Source organism: Amblyraja radiata, chromosome 1, assembly GCF_010909765.2.
Source record: "Amblyraja radiata isolate CabotCenter1 chromosome 1, sAmbRad1.1.pri, whole genome shotgun sequence".
Taxonomy (NCBI): Eukaryota; Metazoa; Chordata; class Chondrichthyes; order Rajiformes; family Rajidae; genus Amblyraja; species Amblyraja radiata.
Genome location: NC_045956.1, coordinates 73,340,371 through 73,362,104, shown reverse-complemented (window position 1 = coordinate 73,362,104; position 21,734 = coordinate 73,340,371). Strand labels below are relative to the sequence as shown.

The 21,734-nt window shown below is 44.1% G+C and overlaps 1 protein-coding gene across 4 annotated transcripts in view; it reads left to right on the top strand.

Moving 5' to 3' along the window:
* wdfy3 (WD repeat and FYVE domain containing 3) overlaps nt 1–21,734 on the top strand; it is a 280,679-nt gene that overhangs the window by 17,493 nt on the left and 241,452 nt on the right. For 3 of the 4 annotated variants that reach the window (XM_033024126.1, XM_033024134.1, XM_033024105.1), the window contains exon 3: nt 19,090–19,300. In XM_033024126.1, coding sequence (XP_032880017.1) covers nt 19,121–19,300 — 180 coding nt within the window. In that variant the 5' untranslated portion in view covers nt 19,090–19,120. Of the gene's footprint in view, nt 1–17,948; nt 18,122–19,089; nt 19,301–21,734 lie in introns of those variants that run through there. The other variant, XM_033024115.1, reaches the window with a different exon arrangement.

Below are 21,734 nucleotides of genomic sequence, written 5' to 3'. Positions count from 1 at the left end.
TTGAAAGACATGAAGGTGTGGCATGCTGCAGATTCTGGAGGCAGAGAGATTTCATGATAGAAGTACATCAATTATAAACTAAAAATAGAAAATGGTGGAATAGAAAAAACAAATGGCAAAAATGTTTTTGATGGTCTATTTTAAGCAAGATGATTGACCTGGAAATTTTAGACTTGTTTCGCTTTTCATAGGTCCAATCTGAATATCTTCAGCATTTTCAGTTTGTTTCGAATGTGCAGCATTTGAATTGTAAAAATAATATTTACCACACTACTAAAATGGTTCAATCAACAGAAAAGTAGACATGGCAGTACACGGACTTAATTGTGATAGCCAGGCTTTTCTTTGATGCTGAAGAAAAGAAGGGAAATTTTAGACCTTCATCCACATAACTTGTATGGTGAAAAGTTTACGTTAATTTTAGTAAACTTTGAGGAGAAAGGTTAGTTAGTTGGGTGTTTGGTGGCTGTAAAAAATCAGTGAATTTCATTGAAAAATAAATGTTGCAAATAGAATGCATTCTATAATAATAATTTATCTTTATTGTCATCGTACAAGAACAATGAGATTAAGATTGCAACCTCCGTATCCGTATGCTGTAAAATAACTAAGGTTAAAGTACAAATAGGTCCATGTATACTGAGGTTAAAAGTTACAGCAGCTGTCACTGTTGAGATATGTCAGTTGTGCCAGTTGATTATGGGGGCAAAGACAGATTATGGGGGATGCTTAGCAGACCGATTCAGTGCAGTTATAGCTCTAGGGAAAAAGCTATTTCTCAGTCTGGAGGTGCAGGTGCAAAAGGCCTTATAACGTCTGCCAGATGGAAGAAATTCAAACAGACGGTGGCATGAGTGTGTGGAGTCCTCACAGATGCTGATGGCTTTTCTGAGGCAACGTGCATTGTAGATGTCTTCCAGGGCTGGGAGCTGTATCTCAATGATCTGTGCTCTGGAGACGACCCTCTGAAGAGCTCTCCTATCCACTGCTGTGCAATTAGGATACCACACAGAGATGCAGTATGTTAGGATGCTCTCTGGCGCAGCAGTAGAAAGTCACCAGCATCGTTGGGGCAGACCAGCTTCTTTCAGCATCCTCAGGAAAAACAGCCGTTGCTGTGCTTTCTTGACCAATGCAGTGGTGTTACTGGACCACGTGAGGTCCTCTGAAATGTGTGTGCCCAGAAACCTGAAGCTGGACACACTCTCCACTCTGTCCCCGTTGATGAAGACTGGGGCATACTCATCACCCTGTAACCTTCTAAAGTTGATGATCAGCTAGCTCCTTGGTCTTAGCTATATTTAGGGACAGGTTGTTCTCTGACCACAAGCTCGCCAGGTTCACTTCCGCTCTGTAGGCTGACTCATCGCCATTGGAGATCAGCCCAATCACTGTTGTGTCATCTGCAAATTTAACGATGGTGTTAGTGGCGAATGCAGGAACACAGTTGTGTGTGAAGAGGGAGTAGAAGATGGGGCTCGGTACACAACCCTGTGGTGTGCCAGTACTCGGAGTAATAGTGGAGGACAGGAGGGGGCCCAGTCTCACCGACCTGAGGACGCTCCGACAGGAAATTCAGGATCCAGTTGAATAGTGACGAGCTGAGGCCTAGCTGGTGAAGTTTGAAAGTGAACTGGGTGGGGATGACTGTATTGAAAGCAGAACTGTAGTCTCCAACTAGCATCCTCACATATGTGCCCTGTCGCTCCAGGCGAGTCAGAACAGTATGAAAAGCCAGAGAGATAGCATCCTCTGTAGATCTGTTAGCTCTGTAAGCAAACTGATGTAAGTCCAGTGAGGCAGGGATGATGGCTTTGATATGGGAGAGGACTAACCTTTCAAAGCACTTCATTACTGTTGGTGTGAGGGCAGGTGAAACGAGGCTTCATTGAAATTCCATCTGGTCTTAAGAAATTCCAAAGAAGCTGACATTTGTAAGCCAATTACATTTGCCCCGCATGTAAACTCAAACACTTTGATTGAGAAAATTAAAAAGATCATGCTTATTTAAAGGAATTTTTATAATCTGATATGTTAGTGGATTATTTAAGTGAAAATATTATTGAAATAAACTTATTTTTATGCAGTGCTTTAACAAGAAAATGATTTCCTATGTTTAGGCACACCTTCTGAAAGAAAAGTATTTTAACAGGTGGAAGTGGCGACGCTGCCTTGCAGTTGCGGCTCGCCTGCAGTCAGTTTGTCTTTTTTTTGTTTTCTTTCATCCCGTTGTTTATTTCGGTTTATTTTAGTTGTGTATGTGTGGGGTGGGTGGGAGAAACATGTTTTTTGACTCTTCCTTCGGGGGGATGGGACCTTTCTTGCCGTATCCCCCGTCTCCATCTCCGTCTGCGCTGAGACCTATCGCGGAGCTGGCGGCCTCCAACTGGGACCGACCTCGAGGCTCCGGAGGCAGAGCCAGGACTTACCAACGCGAGGCTGGCCGACTTCAGGGCTGTGGTGGCGTTGCGGCCCGACTTCCGACCCGACTTCAGAGGCTCGGCCGCGGGCCAGTGGACGACATCATCGTCGGGAGTTCGCAGGTCACAGGTTGGTGACCTGTTTTTCCGGAGCTCCCGCAACAACAGCGGCGTCTGCTGGACTGGAGGGCGGCAGCTTCGACCGCCCCGGGCCGCGGAGTTTGAACCGGCCCGTTCGCGGAGCTCGGATTCAGCGGCGGGCCTTACTTACCAACACCCGGCGGGGTCACAACATCGGAGGCCTGGATCGCCTCAGCGCAGAGGGAGAGCAAGGAGGGAAGAGCCAAGGACTTTGGGACTTTGCCTTCCATCACAGTGAGGAGGTGCCTGGTGGACTCACTGTGGTGGATGTTAATTTGTGTTTATTGTGTGTTTTGTTATTTATTCTATGTTATGACTGCAGGCTAAACCATTTTGTTGCACTGAAAAGTGCAATGACAATAAAATTGAATCTGAATCTGAATAATGTGCTTCTCATCTTTCGTTCCCTCAGTGGTAACATTTTGCCACATTTGTACCATCAAATGTGATCATTGTAATGGACCAGGCAGTGACTGTGGTAATGAAGGGAACTATTTGAAATGTTTGGAATGCCAATTTCAGAAGTGATTTATGAAGTGATCAGAGTTTCGGGTGCAGTAAAACCAATCAACATGATCAAATTGCATGGCAAAATTCTTTCAATAACAAGAAGTTAGACCAAGAAGTTTTATTACCAGAAAATCATGGCAGGAATTGAACTGCAGAAAATATGGACATTGCTTGCTGTGAACTCAGAAATAATTTCAGGTAATGACGTACAGTGCACTGAACAGACCTTTGAATGAAGGAAATGTGAAGAGAGAAAGAGCTAATTCCAGCTTTGTGTTTCTCACAGTACAAAACCTCTTCTGTATTGAGAGAATGTTTAATTATGTATAGCACCTACATTCTTTCTGGCAGTGCCATAGATAAACATTAGAAGAAAGTCTAGGAAACCAATAAAATGTACAAACACAATTCAATATTTTAAGAAATAATGAAGACATGAGGCTGCAGATGCTGGAATCTTGTGCAAAAAACACACTGCTGGAAGAACATAGTGGGTCAGGCAGCATCTGTGAAGGGTAATGTACAGATGACGTTTTGGGTCAGGATCCTTCTTCGGACTGAAAAAGTAGAGGAGAGATAGCCGGTAGAAAGAGGTGAGAGAAAGAGTTGGCAAGTGATAGGTGGTTCCAGGTGAGGAGGGGTTGAATGGAGGAGAAAAGGCTTGCGATAGTAACCAAGGCTGGGGTGATAAGTGGAGAAGACAAAAGGGTGCAAATGGTGGCAGATTTTCCGGGCAATTGGATATTATTCCCATTAATATCACAGCATATTTAATTATGTCCTATATGACATGCTACACATTGGTACAATAAAATTATCAGTCAAATTGCGTTTAAAGGGACTTTGGGGAAATTAGGTTGCTGAGTAAAATACCGATGCCTGTTCTAATACGTGCTGTTACATTCACGATGATCTTGTGATGAGAAAGAGATCTTGCTTTGATATGCTACCCAGAACTATGGTGACATCCAGTGATCATGGCACCTAAATAAAGCTGCATCACATTACATGATCCTTGGAGTGTATCCTGGGGAGTGTCGTACTTGCCTCACAGTTGTGTGATTCTTAGTTCTTAATAAAACCTAATAACAAATTCAACCTACCCCTCTGTTGTATTGGATTTTCTTTAAATATCGTTGAATATCTAAACCTATACTCATTTGTTTCTTTTAACAGGAAAAGTAAATAAAGGGTTGTATATTTAGCAATGCATAAGGATAAGCAATTGCATTAATAGACTTCCTTGGACCCGTATTGAAACTTTTAAGTTGTGATCGTTGTTGTTGATCATCAACTAGGTTGAGAAACCGCTGGTCTATACTGCCCTAATTTGACAAAAGGAAGCAACTGACAATTTTGTCAAAATTGAGTTATTGCTTGTTTTAGGGTATTTGAGATATGCTCTACACAATGGTGAACAAAATCAGTCTGAGTACAATTTGAAAATATTTATACCAGAGAAGTAAGAAATTCCATTGCAGAGAGCTGAAAGAAAAACACGTTTTCCTCATTTACAAGAAAACGCCCTTCTGTCAGTTGCTTTCTTTTGTCAAAGTAGGGCAGTATAGCAATTCTCTGATGCTTGCTCGAGAGAATCTGTCCACTGAATGTGGAATAACTCCATTCTTTAATTGACATTCTTAAGATTGATTTAATTTATATGTTGATTTAAGAGACTGCAGATGATGAAATCTAGGGGAACAAAAAGTTTCTAATTCCTAAAATCCTTGTATGTAGAAGAGTTTCCTAAGTTCACTTCTGAAAGTTTTAGCTCAAATGTTTAGTCTGTATCCATACCCCCACCCCCACCACCCATCCACTCCCCATATTCCTAGATCAACAACAAAGGAGATGTGCGGGGCAAGTGTTTACATTCATACAGAAAGTTGTTGGTGCATGAAATCACTGCCCCTCTCACTTTAAAGCTATGCCCTCTTGTCCTAGACATTTTCACCCTGGGAGAAAGGTTCTGACTGTCTACCATATCCATGCCTCTGATGCTCCAGAGCGAACATTCCAAGTTTGTCCATCTCTCCCTATAGCTATTACCACTGAATGCGGGCTGCATTCCAATAACAGAGTTGCTAACTAGTACGGATTTTCCGTATTTTGTATGGAAATGCGATCAGAATACGGATGTACGGATTTGCTTTGTAAAATACGATTTTTTTTTTAAATCAGCCCGACTTCCTGTTTCATCTTGCTACTTAAAAAATACAAGGATATAAAAAGTCATACTGCACCTCTAAAAATTATAGCAGATTAAATCTATTAGTATTTTAAATTTCAAGATCTGGAAGCATTTATCGGCTTGTCCCGCTCCAGGTTTAAATAGCGCTGTTGGTTTAACGCGTGGGAATTTCAAAGAACAGCGCTATGGGTTCTAAAAATAGCACTCCCCGCTATGGCTACAGCGCTTTGGGTCACAGACTGTTAGGGGAGGGAGAGATGGAGAAGGAGATGGAGTGGGAGGGAGGGAAAGGGAAGGAGGAAAAAACGGAGAGGGAAGAAGAGAGAGGGAAGGTGGGAGTGAAAGAGGGAGGGTGGGAGGGAGAGGGATGGAAGGAGGGAGAGAGTGAGAGGGTGGCTTCCAAAATGGCTTCTACATCATCATCTGGTGTTAAAAGCAGGAAGCAGCCGTTCAAACAGCAGTATACAGATGGCAATGAATGCACTGTCAAGTAAGGTGCGTAGAACACATTTCAATTGGTAGCAAAGTTATGCATTCTTGTACTCTTATTGGTATGACCGCACTTATATTAAAAATACTGCAAAATGGCACCACGTAAAAATACTGATTTCCTCAGCAAAATACTGATTTTCAGGTACTAGAATACTGAAATGTTCTGACAAAATTTGGCAGCTCTGCGATAAAATTCTTCTGCAACCACACCAAAGCCTCCACATCTTTCCTGTAATTAGGTGACCAAAAAAGCACACAATATTACATGAACGATTGTGTCACCAATAGACACAATTCTAGCCTGTCTCACCTTTCCTTTCCTCACCCCACCCTACCCATACCAGATATTAGCTTAGTAAAGCTTCTCTGAATTACATTCAAAGCAATAATATCCTTTTTAATAACCAGAGACAAATGCTTTACACAGTATTCCAAGTTCATGAATGAATTATAGTTTATCATCACATATACCCAGGTACAGTGAAATGTTTAGTTTTGCAGCCAACCTAGGCCGTATACAAATGTCGCCAAAAGTACCGAACCGTCCTATCTACTGCCTGCCACGGCACATGGCAGCAGGCCTCCCTTCCACTCCACTCCCCCTCCCCCGCCCCCATTGTTCTCGGTGGCCCTCCACCAGGTTACCCCATCATTCTCAATGGCCCTCCCATTGTTCTCGCCAGTCCACATTGTTCTCGATGTCCAATTTGCTCTTGTCCCTCCTCACTCTCGACGGCGCGGTTCCTGTCGACGGCAGTGGCTCGAGGCCAATCTGGAGTCCGCTTTGGGCGAGCCGGGCCTTCCAGCCAACAGTCTGTGGCGGGTGATTCCTGGTCCACTGATCACGGTGAGCGATCCTCGTTCGGAAACGGGCAGGTCCTCTATCGTTGGTCCACGCCGAGCAATCCTCAGTCAGCGGCGAGCGGGTCCTTTGTCGTCGATCCGTTGCAAGCAGGTCCTGTGTCGTCACACAGCAGAGGCAGGCCAGGTCTGCTTGCCTGGACACTCCCGGCCAACTGCTTGCCTCCAACCCACATAAGGAGTGAAAGTATCATTCATTAGGTGAAAGTATGGCCCCAAAATGATCCTTTGAAGGAGTCTATTAGCTACACATTGGGTACTTATCTCAGGCATGATATTCTTCCATTTTAAATCGGAATTCCGATTTTTTTCTTTTCCTAACAATGAATCAGATTTTTCAATTTTTTGTGCCGGATTTTGACACATTTTAGTTGGCAAAATCGTAAAATAAGAAGGTGAGGGAAGGAAAGTCAGTGGAGGTACCGGTTTGGAGGCGGGCAAGCTTGTGATTCATGATGGAAGTCAGCAAGGTCAGTTAATAATAGCAGGGAGGACATGCGGGAGGCCGTGGGCGGAGGGAACACAACAACGCTCTTTGGTTGCTGCTGAGATCAGCCCGGCCGCGCTGTGCGAGCTGTGACGGTGCCCGTTTGTCGGAGGGAACCGGAGCGCGAGTGGGTGAGATGCGGGGCCACGAACCAGAGCGCGGGCTCGGGGTGACTGGGACGCCCGGACAACTAAGGCGTGGGTGATGACTGCAGGGCGTTGATCCCCTCCCCCCCTTTCTTGTGGGGAAAATAAATAAATTAACACGACAGTGTTTTGTGTTTCCCATATGGAGCTGCGACTGGAAAGAGAATGGTACCGGCAATGATAGCGGGGGTTAGAGAGATGCAGGGCCCTACCTCCCGGGCAGTGGCTACCCCCTCACCTTTCTGGTGATTTTCTGTTTATATTGGGAATTTTTGTTTTCGTTGTTATTGGCAGAGGTTTTTAGTTTTCTACCTTCTTAGCGTTGTAGATGTGACATCAGTGTATTGACAGTTAACTGTGTCTTGCAGTATTGTGCATAATTATGCCTTGAGATGGTACCTTTCTAAGGTGATGTGTAGGTTTTGGAATGGCAAGCAGTGACTGGTGGGGTACCGCAAGGCTCGGTGCTGGGACCGCAGCTATTTACAATATACATCAATGATTTAGATGAAGGGATTCAAAGTAACATCAGCAAATTTGCAGATGACACAAAGCTGGGTGGCAGTGTGAACCGTGAGGAGGATGCTATGAGAATGCAGGGTGACTTGGACAGGTTGGGTGAGTGGACGGATGCATGGCAGATGTGGATAAATATGAGGTTATCCACTTTGGTGGCAAAAACAGCAGGCAGTGAAGAAAGCGAATGGCATGTTGGCCTTCAGAACAAGAGGAGCGAAGAGGTCCTTCTGCAGTTGTACAGGGCCCTAGCGAGACCACACCCGGAGTATTGTGTGCAGTTTTGGTCCCCACATTTGAGGAAGGACATTCTTCCTATTGAGGGAGTGCAGCGTAGATTCACAAGGTTAATTCCCGGGATGGCGGGACTGTCATATGCTGAGAGAATGGAGCGGCTGGGCTTGCATACTCTGGAATTTAGGATGAGGGTATCGTATTGAAACATATAAGATTATTAAGGGTTTGGACACGTTAGAGGCTTCTATAACTTCAAGTAACTCTTGCTTTCACTCTCTCTCCATCCCTCCCCCATCCCAGTTCTCTGACCAGTTTGACTATCCTTCTGATTAAATTTTATATTTGTATTTTTCGTTGCCACCTTCCTCTATCCAGGGATGCTGCCTGTCCTGCTGAGTTATCCCAACATTTTTTGTCCAACCTCGATTACCTGGTCTTTGGGCGACATACTGTTGAGGTCCCAATGCTAAAAGATCTAGAAAGGCCTGAGGCTCTATCAAACCAGGGGATAAACTTTAGCATCTGTCAATGCTAAGGCTTCTTTGTTTAAAAAAAAAATCTGACATTCAGATAATTAAAAACAATGAAAATGTAAGGAAATAATTTTAAATGTTAACTTAACGAGATAGTAAACACAAAATAACCTATATTCTGCAGACCAAGACTATCCAGTGAAATGAATGGGGTCTCTGATCCTATTTGTGGAACTGGATTTAGTGACTATTTATTTGGGGCTTTCGTCTGAAGAAACAGTTCATCACTAATGGTTCCCTTTGGAATGACAAGATGTGGCCGTATACTTCCACAATATTTGTCCAAATAAAAAGACACATTTCATCACAAATGGTGTGTTCAAATAAAGTGCCAATTTTATATGGCCTACATAGATAATTGCATAATATTTTTTAACTTCGGTCATATTTTGCTTTTGACACGATCCAGCAGAAATAGTATAAAAACATTTAATGGGTGTTAATGACATCTGAAGAGCTTTCAATTTCCCAACATAATCCCAATCTCAATGTTATTGTCACATATTATACACATGGGTGCAAGCCTAAAGTTATTTAAAATTACCTCAAACACCTTCCACGATACTTCTGCGCTTTGACAATGCAGGAGGTTTTGGAAGGATGTGTATTTTTTTAATTAAAAAATGTACACTTTCAGCCATTGAGCATAGCTAAATAATAAAATTTGACCTACTCATCAAAACTCCTTACTTAATCAGCCTAACTCACTCAATAAATGTAAATGGAATCCAACCTCGTGGAACAGTCACAATAACTAAACAGGTATGCTTAAAAACTAACTTTCAAGCAGATTAGATACAAAAATGAGAAAATGACTAATGATGGCTTTATATATTAAAAATGAGAGCATAAATGAAAGTATTCCACAAACCAGCCGTCTATCATGTTTACATGGATTCAATATTATTAAAATAGATCAGGTAGATTAATGCAACACGAGCAAGTTGACCAAACGATGTTTAAGATCTCAACAGAGAAGATAGAAATTAATAGCACGATAGCCTACCAGACTACAATTGGGTACAAAGATGAAGTCGCTGAGGTGAAACATGATAATGTAGATCAATAACAAAATATCGCTGAAATGAGCCTGGAAAGTTGAATGTACATACAACAGACATTCAAGCTCTAGAACGCCATGGATAAATAATGTTGGAATCAATACATGAGTGCTACCGCAAGGCTCGGTGCTGGGACCGCAGCTATTTACAATATATATTAATGATTTAGATGAAATGATTACAAGTAACATTAGCAAATTTCCAGATGACACAAAGCTGAGTGGCAGTGTGAACTGTGAGGAGGATGCTATGAGAATGCATGGTGACTTGGACAGGTTGGGTGAGTGGGCAGATGCAGTTTAATGTGGATAAATGTGAGGTTATCCACTTTGGTAACAAAAATATCTAAATGGTGTTGGGAAAAGGGGACGTACAACGGGATCTGGGGGTCCTTGTTCAGGTATAATTACGTTAACCACCGTGGCACTCTGGTATCTCAAGTTGGGAATACTGGGAGGCTGGAAACCCAGTGATAGATGAGCCGCGCTTCCCATTATCTGGGAAGACAAAGGCTTTCATCCCATCCCAAAATGTCCCCTGCACTCTAGCCGGTCGTGCATGGAAGCTGTGTGGGAAAGAACTGCATAGGCCGGTTTACACCGAAGGTAGACACAAAAAGCCGGAGTAACTCAGGCAGCATCTCTGGACAAAAGGAGTAGGAATAGGAATAGGACTAATTTATTGTCACATGTGACGAAGCACGGTGAAATTATTTGCTTGCATATACAATGTATACGAATAGCAGTCACCTACGGCGCTGACAAAGTTACAAAGCACGTCGCTCTTCCTATTTATTGTTCCCCAAGTTTCGGGTCCAAACCCTTCTTTACACTACTGAAATTTCTGGGCCTATTTCCCAAATGTCCTTCATAGTCCCTATTTAGTTTTTAGTTTTACAGATACAGCACGGAAACAGGCCCTTCGGCCCACCGAATCCGCACCGACCAGCGATCCCCGCACATTGACATTTACACCAAGCCCATTAACCTACCCACGTCTTTGGAGCTTACCCCATTTTCTTATTTGACCTATATGTTAAAACTTTCACGGTGTAAATATCAGCTGGATATTTAAAATCACGTTCATTTATTTATCGTTATTATTTGGCATTCAGGTCTGGGGCGGGTTACCGAGCGGAATATATTTTTTGTCCACTTTTTTCCCCCTACTGCATAGCTGCATGAATTCTCGGGACTGTATTTGACGCTGGTGTATGTGAACTGTCTCCTCTTCCACCATCCCCATTCTCCAACCGGGCACAGAGTTTTAACTTTTGATATGTGTTTGCCGTCCGGTCTTGTGTTTAGTTAAGTGAAACATGTCATTATTCATATTGGGACGCCTTCTGCTTCGGGAGCTCTCCGTTAACGCCAAGCAGTTGAGGAGAATTGACTCCAATATCACAGAGACTAATGCCAAAACAACAGTTGGCAATGTGTGCATGGTAGATGTCACATTGCGTGGGAAACGAGGTCCCCAGGGAGACGGAGGCAAAGTGCTGGAGTAACTCCGCGGGACAGGCAGCATCTCTGGACATTTATAAAGCATTACATTTTGGAACACAAGGAACTACAGAAGCTGGTTTATGAAAAAATACAAAGTGCTGGAATAACTCAACGTGTCAGGCAGTATCTGTGGAGAACATGGACAGGTGACGTTTCGGGTGAAAGAAGGGTCTAAAGTTTGAAGAAGGGTCCCGACCCGAAACGTCACCTATCCAAGTTCTCCGGAGATGACTAATCTTCAACATTTCACTTCTGGCACTCAGGCCAAACCCACGGTAGACTCAAGAGTCACTACGGTAAACTCACGGGCCACTACATTCTTACAACGAGTTTAAATGTTTCAAATTTTAACTTCAAGAGTAAATTTGACTCATGGAAATCTTTAAACATGTTTCAAATTTTCAAGAGTTAACAAGTTTCCCAGGTACCTGCCGTTAGCGCCACGAGTCGCAAAGTTGCGTCCAAGAGTTCCAATGTTCCCGCTACATTAATTGTACGTGATTACCACGAGTTTAATTTGTTTTAAACTCGGGGTCACTCGTGGGTCGACTCGCACCGTGAGACGGGTTTAAGTGTCCAAATACCATTCACACAAGAATTCACAATATAACATGATTTTAAAATCTCATTGTCATGAATTTATAGGCCAAATGGAAGGAATTTAATGTTTAATTCCCGTAAATTAATGGGCATTTTAATTATCTTGCGAGTGGATTTTTGTGGAACGCGATCGATTGGAACGCTGCGGTTGCAGTGAATTTGAACCCCATATCGGCAGGAAAAACACTGCCGGTTCGTATGGGGTCAAAATCACATTATCGCCAAGGAGATTTTGATTAAAGTCATCCTAAGAAGCAAGTTTACATGTAAAATAAACAACTTACATTTTGTTTTGCCCCCTACGTGAGTTCCGTCCCGTTGTAGGCGTTGACGGCGTTAGAAGTAGCTTTTTATTTTACTTCAGGGATTAAATTGTCCCGCGATTTAAAAAAAACAAAAACTTCAGAGAACGACAGTCGGCTCGATTATTTTTCAGCAGCTTAACAGCCTGAGGAAGTTCGACTCCGACAGGCAGGAGAAAATGCCATTTTATTCTCCCCCCCCCCCCCCCCCCCCAAAAGGCGCCAAAGTCGCGCACACGGCCAGTGGCAGAACTGCAGCGCCGCTGAAGGTAAGTATTGTAACATCGCTACTATGGGACAACATTAAACCATTATGTTCAGTCACACCTGGAGTATTCAATATACTGAAAAATGTTTGTTTGTCATAAGAAACCTGGTCTTGATCCCTCCTCTCTCATTAACTACCGCCCAATCTCAAACCTCCCCTTCCTTTCAAAAACCCTGGAGCGTATCGTTGCGTCGCAACTTCATTCCCACCTCCTTGCGTATAACCTACTTGAACCCCTCCAATCTGGCTTTCGCCCCCTCCATAGCACAGAAACTGCTCTCCTCAAAGTCCTCAACGACCTCCTCACCTCTGCTGACACTGGTTCCCTCAACATCCTCATCCTCCTCGACCTGAGCGCAGCCTTCGATACAGTGAACCATAACATCCTGCTCACCAGACTCAAGGACCTCGGCATTGAAGGCTCTGCACTCAGCTGGCTCCGTTCCTACCTTTCCAACAGATCCCACTTCATCTCTCTCCACAACCACACCTCTGCTACAGCCGCAGTCACTCAAGGCGTTCCCCAAGGCTCCGTACTCGGCCCCCTCCTCTTCATCATCTACATCCTCCCCCTTGGTCAGATACTCCGCCACTTCAATCTGGACTTCCACTGTTACGCTGATGACACCCAGATTTACCTTGGCACCAAATCCCCCCACAACCCCCCCCCTCTCCCATATCAACTCCTGTTTGTCAGCTATAAAAACCTGGATGCAACATAATTTCCTCAAACTCAACAGCGATAAGACAGAATTTCTCCTCATAGGCTCCAAAGCCACACTCAGCAAAATCAATAACCCCACTCTCACCATCGACGGCACCACTGTCTCCCCATCTCCCCAGGCCCGCAACCTTGGCGTGATCTTTGATTCCACCCTCTCCCTTGAGCCTCACATCCGCCATGTCATTAAAACCTCCTTCTTTCATCTCCGCAACATCGCCAAACTCAGACCCTCTCTCACACCGCCTGCTGCTGAAAGACTCATCCATGCCTTCATCTCCTCCCGACTGGACTATTGCAACTCACTTCTCCTTGGCATCAGCTCCACCTACATCAACCGACTCCAACTGGTCCAGAACGCAGCCGCCCGACTCATCACCCACACCAAATCCTGGCATCACATCACTCCAGTCCTCAAAAAACTTCACTGGCTTCCCATCTCCCACCGGATCACCTACAAAATCCTGGTCCTCACCTACAAAGCCCTCCACCATCTGGCCCCCACATATCCCATTGACCTCCTCTCCCCCTACCAACCCTCACGGTCCCTCAGATCCACATCAGCCGGTCTCCTCTCCATCCACAAGTCCAACCTCCGCAGTTTTGGGGACAGAGCCTTCTCCAGGGCAGCTCCCAGGCTCTGGAACTCCCTCCCCCAACTGATCCGCAATTCCGTGTCCCTCCCCATCTTCCAGTCCCGCCTCAAGACCCATCTCTTCACCTCTGCCTATCCTTAGCCCCACGTCCCCGTCCCTTTTCATCTGTGCATTAATTGCCTCATGCTGTGTTTTGTATTGAATTCTGTCTTTACTTTGTGTACTAGTCATGTCTCTACTATTTATTTCATTCCCCTTACATGTTTTTCCTATACATGCTCAATTTTTGTAAGGTGTCCTTGAGACTCTTGAAAGGCGCCCATAAATAAAATGTATTATTATTATTATAAGCACCAGACATGCATCATAATAATGAAATTCTTACTTGCTGCGGTATTATAGCACATTAGATGTAACAACAAGAGGTAAAGAAGGTATAAAGTATGCTTGCCCTAGTCGATAGGGCCTTTGAGGATAAGAGTCAGGAAGTCATGTTGCAGCTTTATAGGACTTTGGTTAGGCTGTGTTTGGAATATTGTGCGTTTTTGTTGCCCCATTACAGGATGGGTGTGGAGGATTTGGAGAGGGAGCAGAAAAAAAGTTTACCAAAATGCTGTCTGGGTTAGAGGGTATTGGCTAAAAGGAAAGGTTTAAGAAACTTAGATTGTTTTCTTTGGAATGTTGGAAGTTAAAGGAAGGCCTGATAGAAATATATAAAATTATCAGAGGCATAGATAGGGTAGATAGTCAGAGCGGAGGACTGGTCCCCCAATGCAATATTCCACCTCTCCACCAATTCCAATATTGGTGGCCAGTGGGGGGGCTTTATGGAGTGCTAGTATGGGTGCTGTGGGCCGAAGGGACTGGTTTCCAGAGGGCTAGTATGAACATTGTGGGCCAAACGGATTCTTGGGCTGGCAATCACTCGGACCTGGTGGGCTGGCAGCTCAGTCACTCGGGCCTGGTGGGCTGGCAGCCTAGTCGCTCGGGCCTGGTGGGCTGGCAACTCATTTGCTCGGGCCTCGTGGGCTCGCAGTTCAGGCCTGGTGGGCTGGCAGCCAACTCACTCACGGCTGGTGGGCTGGCAGCCGACTCACCCACGGCTGGTGGGCTGGCAGCCGACTCACCCACGGCTGGTGGGCTGGCAGCCGACTCACCCACGGCTGGTGGGCTGGCAGCCGACTCGCGGCTGGTGGGCTGGCAGCCGACTCGCGGCTGGTGGGCTGGCAGCCGACTCGCGGCTGGTGGGCTGGCAGCCGACTCGCGGCTGGTGGGCTGGCAGCCGACTCGCGCGGCTGGTGGGCTGGCAGCCGACTCGCGGCTGGTGGGCTGGCAGCCGACTCGCGGCTGGTGGGCTGGCAGCCGACTCGCGGCTGGTGGGCTGGCAGTTCAAACACACACACACACACACACACACACACACACACACACACACACACACACACACACACACACACACAGTCACACACACACTCCATCGCACGCGCACGCACCCTCCATCGCACGCACACGCACCCTCCATCACACGCACCCTCCATCGCACACACACACACACACACACACACACACACACACATACACATACACACACACACACACACACACACACACACACACACACACACACACACACCCTCCATCACACACGCGCACACACACCCTCCATCTCTCTCACACACACACACACACACACACACACACACACACACACACACACACACACACACACACACACACACACACACACACACACACTCACATCATCCATCACACACTCTCACACACAACATTTATACAACAGTAAAACTCTCTTGAATCTACTCAGGCGGTTGAGCGTGGCCTCACCATTGAACGGGACTTCCGCTGTGAGCGGGACTTCCGGAATGAGGCAAAATTCTGTTCAAGCAGCACAGTGCAGACCAACCCTTCAATTCAGTTCAAGCAGCACAATGCAGACCAGCCCTTCAATTCAGTTCAAGCAGCACAGTGCAGACCCACCCTTCAATTCAGTTCAAGCAGCACAGTGCAGACCAACTATTGACTTCATGCACAGTCCAGACTTACAGTTCAGTTCACTCACGGCATAGACTCACAGTTCTGGACTCAACTCTCACTCACGGTCTACCGTGGTGACTGACTCGCGTCCGGCCTCCGGGGTTTTATTCTCCTGACCCCCGGAAGGGGCGTTACCTTCATCATGGTGACTGACAGGCGAAAAGACCAATCTGCTGATCTCACAATTTTTAAAACATTCATAACTTTTTTATTATTTGACCGATCGGAAAAAACCTGAGGAGGTTGGAGGAGAGGAGAACGGTGAGTAAGATGGCGAAAAATCATAGCAATATAGGGTAGCGTTTTTTCTAAAATGTATTTACAACGTAGACAGGAAGTGGTCAAGATGAGACTTTTAGTAATAGTATAGATGTAACAACAACAATAAATAGACAATAAATACTCTTATTCCAAGCTTCTTCCCCACAGCCAACAGGCTATTACACTCATCTCAAACAAAACTCTGAACATTAATAGCCCATTATCTGTTTATTTGCACTTTATCTGTTTATTTATCCATGTGTTTATTTATTTACTCCTCCCTCCTCCAATGATCTCGCTGAATCATCATGTCCATTGCCTGCTGACCGACGTCTCTCTCGTCCAATCGGCGCCCACGATCAGCAGTCCCACCCCCACTGTCTCGCGGAAAGCGGAGATTTTACCGGGTTTTAAAATCCGGATTACAAAAACTTGGGGGGAAGTCCCCCACCTCTCAAAACACGGGATTTCCGCCCCTGAGACACACTGATCTGTTCTGTATTCATGCCTACTATATTCTGTTGTGTTGAAGCAAAGCAAGAATTTCATTATCCTATCTGGGACACATGACAATAAACTCTCTTGAATCTTGAATCTTTAAACCATATCATGATGGTGCAAAAACCAAAGTACATAGAACAACCATTGCAGTTGAAAGTCCGTAGCTGGTAGAGTTGCGGTTAGGGTTGTACAGGGTGGTTCAAGAAAGGGTGCAGAGGAGGTTCATCAGAGTGTTATCAGGGATGGAGCATTTCAGTTATGAAGGTAGACTGGAGAGTGGAGCGGGTTCGTAGGACAGGAGGTACCTGATAGAAATATAACAAATTTGAGGGGCATAGGATGGGGTAGATATACTAAAACCCGAGGACGCAGGTTTAGGATGAGGATTTAACCTGTTAAGTGCCCCCCTCGAGTATACGCGGGTCATGGCCAATAATGAAAAAAAAACTTGGCAGTGAACAGGTTAAAATGGATCTGACGTAGATTTTTTACACAGCATGGTTGTAATCTGGAATGCATTGCCTGAGTGGGTGGGGGAGGCAAGTACTCTCACAATATTGAAGTAGTATCATGACAAGCACTTGAATTGCCAACGTATTGAAGGCCACAGACCTAAAGCTGATAAATGGGAATAATATAGAAATGAGGTACAAGTATATTTCACAGCTTTATATCCTAATACCCAGTAATGTTTGTCTGGAGGTTATATATTCTCCGTGTCACCATGTGGGTTTCCCTGCATCGGAAAAATCTGTTAGCAGGTAGATTTTTTGACCACTTTAAATTGCTCCAAGTGTGTGGATGACTGGTAGTGTTAGTATAACATGGGGAGAGAATAAAATAGGATTAATACAGGATTGACCCCAAATTTCACTGTACCAATTGGTGCATGTGACAATAAATGTCTCTTGAATCTTGATTAGTGTAAATGGATCTGATGATTGTCAAAGGGTAGACTGAAGCATTTGTTTCCATGCTGTATGACTATACATAAGTGCTATTATGATGAGTAGATATGTGGTTACAAGTTTAACAGAGCCAAATATGACAAAGTGTGAACAATCTATTTATTAATCATTTGACGTGGGATGGTCTTGTGATTATACTGCTGAGTACATTTTAAAAATTGGAACAAATTAAACTCGCTGTATTAAACTAGCTCTGGTTTCTTTTTTATGTAATGTAACTCAGAAAAATTGCATTATTATACAAGCCAAATTCAGATCTATTTGCAGCTCTTGTAGCATGTGAGTGTATAGCCAAGTTTTCTATGGGAGGGTTGGGTGGGGGAGTGGTGAGGGGGCTATGGGAGAGGGATGATGATGCAGTAAGGTAGGGAGATTAAGGAATGACGGCAAGTCCCTTGATTTAAAATATATTTCTAGTTTAAAATATGCTACATGGCGACCAACCTAAACTAAATATCATAAGCTTACTAAAAATATCCTATAAATCTTGAAGCAGAACACCTTTTGGACATGATTTCTATTGTCTGTCCCTATGCTTTTTAAAATCAATACTTATTCCTTTTTGATCCACAGTGACTTGGTCGTTTGGCCGCAGAACTAGGTTACTGATAGTGGACAGAAGTTAGTGATAGAGACTGTTATTCTGGTTGGAGATCTGTGACATGGAGATCTGCAAGAATCTGTGCTGGGACCACTGATGTATATGATGTATATAAATGACTAGGACCTAAAAGTAAATAAATTGGTTGGTAAGTTTACAGCAAAATTGGTAGAGTTGCCTAAGGTGTGCAAAGTATACAGCGGGATATAGATCAGCTACAAAATAGGTAAAACATTGGCCGGTTAAGTTTAATCTGATTAAACGTCGGGTGTTGCACGTATGGGGGGGGGGGGGGGTGAAAGTGGTAACACAAGTAGATAGAGGGGTAAGGAAGACATATGGTATGCTTGCCCTCATTGGTTGGGGCATTAAGTATAAGAGTCAGGAAGTCAAATTGCAGCTTTATAGGACTTTGGTTGGGCTGCATTTGTAATATTGTGCGCAGTTCTGGTTGCCCCAAGCAAATGGAGGCTTTGGAGGGAGCGGAGAACAGGTTTGGATTAGCGGGTTGAACAAACTTGGATTGTTTTCTCTGCAACGTTGAAAGTTGAGGGTAGGCCTGATAGAATATAAAATTATGCAAGACATAGACGGGAGACAGTCTGATCCTTTTTCCCGGGGTGAACATGTTAAAACCTAGCGGGCGGAGTTTTAAGATGAGAGCTGCAAAGTTTAAAGTGGGTATGCAGGGCACATTTTGTTTTTACGCAGAGTGGAGGGTGCCTGGCACACGTTGCCTCGTGGTTGAGGTAGACACGAATGAGGCATAAGAGGCTTGAGATTAGATGAAGTTGGACCATGTTTGGCACAGACATTGTGTGACATTGGGCCTGTTCTTGTGCTGTAGTGTTCTATGTTCCATGATGTGTTTAATGTCCTTAAAGTGATTATTTGTATCATTCTTGCAACAAATTAAAATTATTATCAGCTAAATTGATTTTGTTTCGAATTCCAAATTGTCCTGAAATCCTTTCAAGGAAGAATCTATCTTGGGAAATTGTCAATATAAAGTCAATACAGAGTACCCAATGTGAAAACATTCTCTGTGGACAAACTGTTTATTATGCACATACTGATACATTTAAATACATTAATATTAGAACTCTTATTCAACAGGATTGGTCGTACTTTCGGGAAACTCGGAAAAATGAACATGGTGAAAAGAATCATGGGCCGTCCACGGCAGGAAGAGTGTAGTCCGCAGGATAATGCACTTGGTCTAATGCACCTTCGTCGTCTTTTCATGGAACTCTGTCATTCACCTCGGCATATGACTCAGAAGGAACAGGAAGAAAAGCTATATATGATGCTACCGGTTTTTAATAGGGTGAGTACAGGGATTCAAATAATACAAGTAGTTGGTAGTAATGACGGCTGAATATCTGATGAGGAAAAACTAATCTCTTGGCAAGAATAACTTACTCTTCACCAATATTAACCTGTCAGATTGAAAGATAACTGAATAATTCTGGAAGGTACACAAAAATGCTGGAGAAACTTTGCCGAACACCTCCGCTCGGTCCGCAAGAACCTACCTGACCTCCCGGTGGCTCAGCACTTCAACTCCCCCTCCCATTCCCCGTCCGACCTCTCTGTCCTGGGTCTCCTCCATGGCCAGAGTGAGCAACACCGGAAATTGGAGGAACAGCACACTAATTGTAGAACTTGGGGAGTCTGCATCCTGCGGGCATGAACATTGAATTCTCCCAATTTTATTAGCCCTTGCTGTCTCCTTCCCTTCCTCAGCCCTCGGGCTGTCTCCTCCTATCCCCCAGCCCTCGGGCTCCTCCTCCTCCTTTTTCCTTCCTTCTCCCCGCCACCCCCTATCAGTCTGAAGAAGGGTTTCGGCCCGAAATGTTACCTATTTCCTTCGCTCCATAGATGCTGCTGCACCCGCTGAGTTTCTCCAGCATTTTTGTGTACCTTCGATTTTCCAGCATCTGCAGTTCCTTCTTGAATAATTCTGGAAACTGATTTGTTGATTGCGGTTTTCTATTATTAGTGTTATTTTGGTTAAGTTCTACAATTAGTGTGCTAATGTTAATGATGGTTGTGTCACACATGGACTGCATTTTTAAAATTTATTCTGTTTACCAATTATTTCATTTTTTCTTAAATGTCTTGAGGAAATTGGCTTGTTTTTTTGGAGACTTGCATATTTGAATGTTGCATATTTTTTCGAATTTCCTGTAGAATAATCTTGTATGATAACAACAAAACAGAGCTTGTATTTAGATGGAGACACAAGAAACTGCAGATACTGGCATCTTAAGTAAAACACAAAGCACTTGGTAGGTACAAGGGACTGCAGATGCTGGCTTACAATGCATTTTATGTTGAATTTAAATGGTTTGTTCATTGTCTTCAAAAATCTCAAAAACAATTCAAGCAAAGCAGAAGGTCTTGAAAATCTCCAAACTGATATTTTGGATTTCCACCATCAGTGTTATTCCACTTTTGAATCATATTTGAAGTCAATAGACATTAGACAATGGTGCAGGAATAGGCCATTCGGCCCTTCGAGCCAGCACCGCCATTCACTGTGATCATGGCTGATCATCCACACTCAGTACACCGTTCCTGCCTTCTCACCATATCCCCTATCTTTAAGAGCTTTATCTAACTCTCTCTTGAAAGCATCCAGAGAATTGGCCTCTACTGCCTTCTGAGGCAGAGAATTCCACAATGTCAGTGTTAATCAGTTAATGTTATTGCAGGGTTCTTTAATCAGCAGTGAAAGTAATTATGAATCCACTTTTGTTGTTGTTTGTTGCACACCAGAACCCTGAGAGGAACCTTTGAATCGAGTTGTGCAATCTTTTATATCCATATTGGTGGTCAGACAAGACAATGAAATGCAAAGCCCATTTTCGTTCAACTAGTACCACAATATTTTTAATCACATCTTGGAACAATATTTGAATCCTTGTTTTTGATAAAGAAGCTTAGATGCCTTCAGTGAAATATGACTGTCACTGAAAAGCTATACATCTAGGACATGGAACATAAAACAGGACAGCCGAGGAACAGACCCTTCGGCTCACAAGGTATGCCGAACATGATGCCAAATTAAACAAAACTTTTCTGCTTGTATGCAATTCATATCCCCCTCATTCTTTGCATATTCATGTGCCTATCTAAAACTCCCTCAAATGCCATTATCTTATCGGCTCCCACCGCAACCGTCCCAGGTAGCGCATTCCAGGCACCCACCAATTTTGTGCCACATGTATCTCTTTTAAATGTTGCCCCTCTTGTACCTTAAATTTAGGCCCTCTAATATTTGACATTTCCACTCTGGTGAGAAAGGTTCTGACTGTCTTACCCCATCTATGCATTGCAATTTTATAAACTTCCATCAGGTATCCCCTCAGCTTCCATCACTTCAGAGAAAGCAATCCAAGTTTACTCACCCTCTCGTAAACCACTTCTGCACCGTCCCCAAAGCCTCCACAGCCTTCCTGCAATGAGGCAATCAGAATTGCATACCATTCTCCAAATATAGCCTACTCAAAATTTTGGAAAGCTGCAACATGACAATCAAAGTCATTTAGATATATCTCAAACAACAGATGTCTTAGCACTGATCCCTGTGGAACACCACTGGTCACAGACCCCCATCCAGAATAACACCCTTCTACTACTATCTTCTGTCTTCAATGGGTAAGCCAGATCTGAATCCAAACTATCAAGTCACCCTGGATCCCATCTTCATATTCTTCTGGATCAGGCTATCAAATGCTAAACTAATATTCATGTGG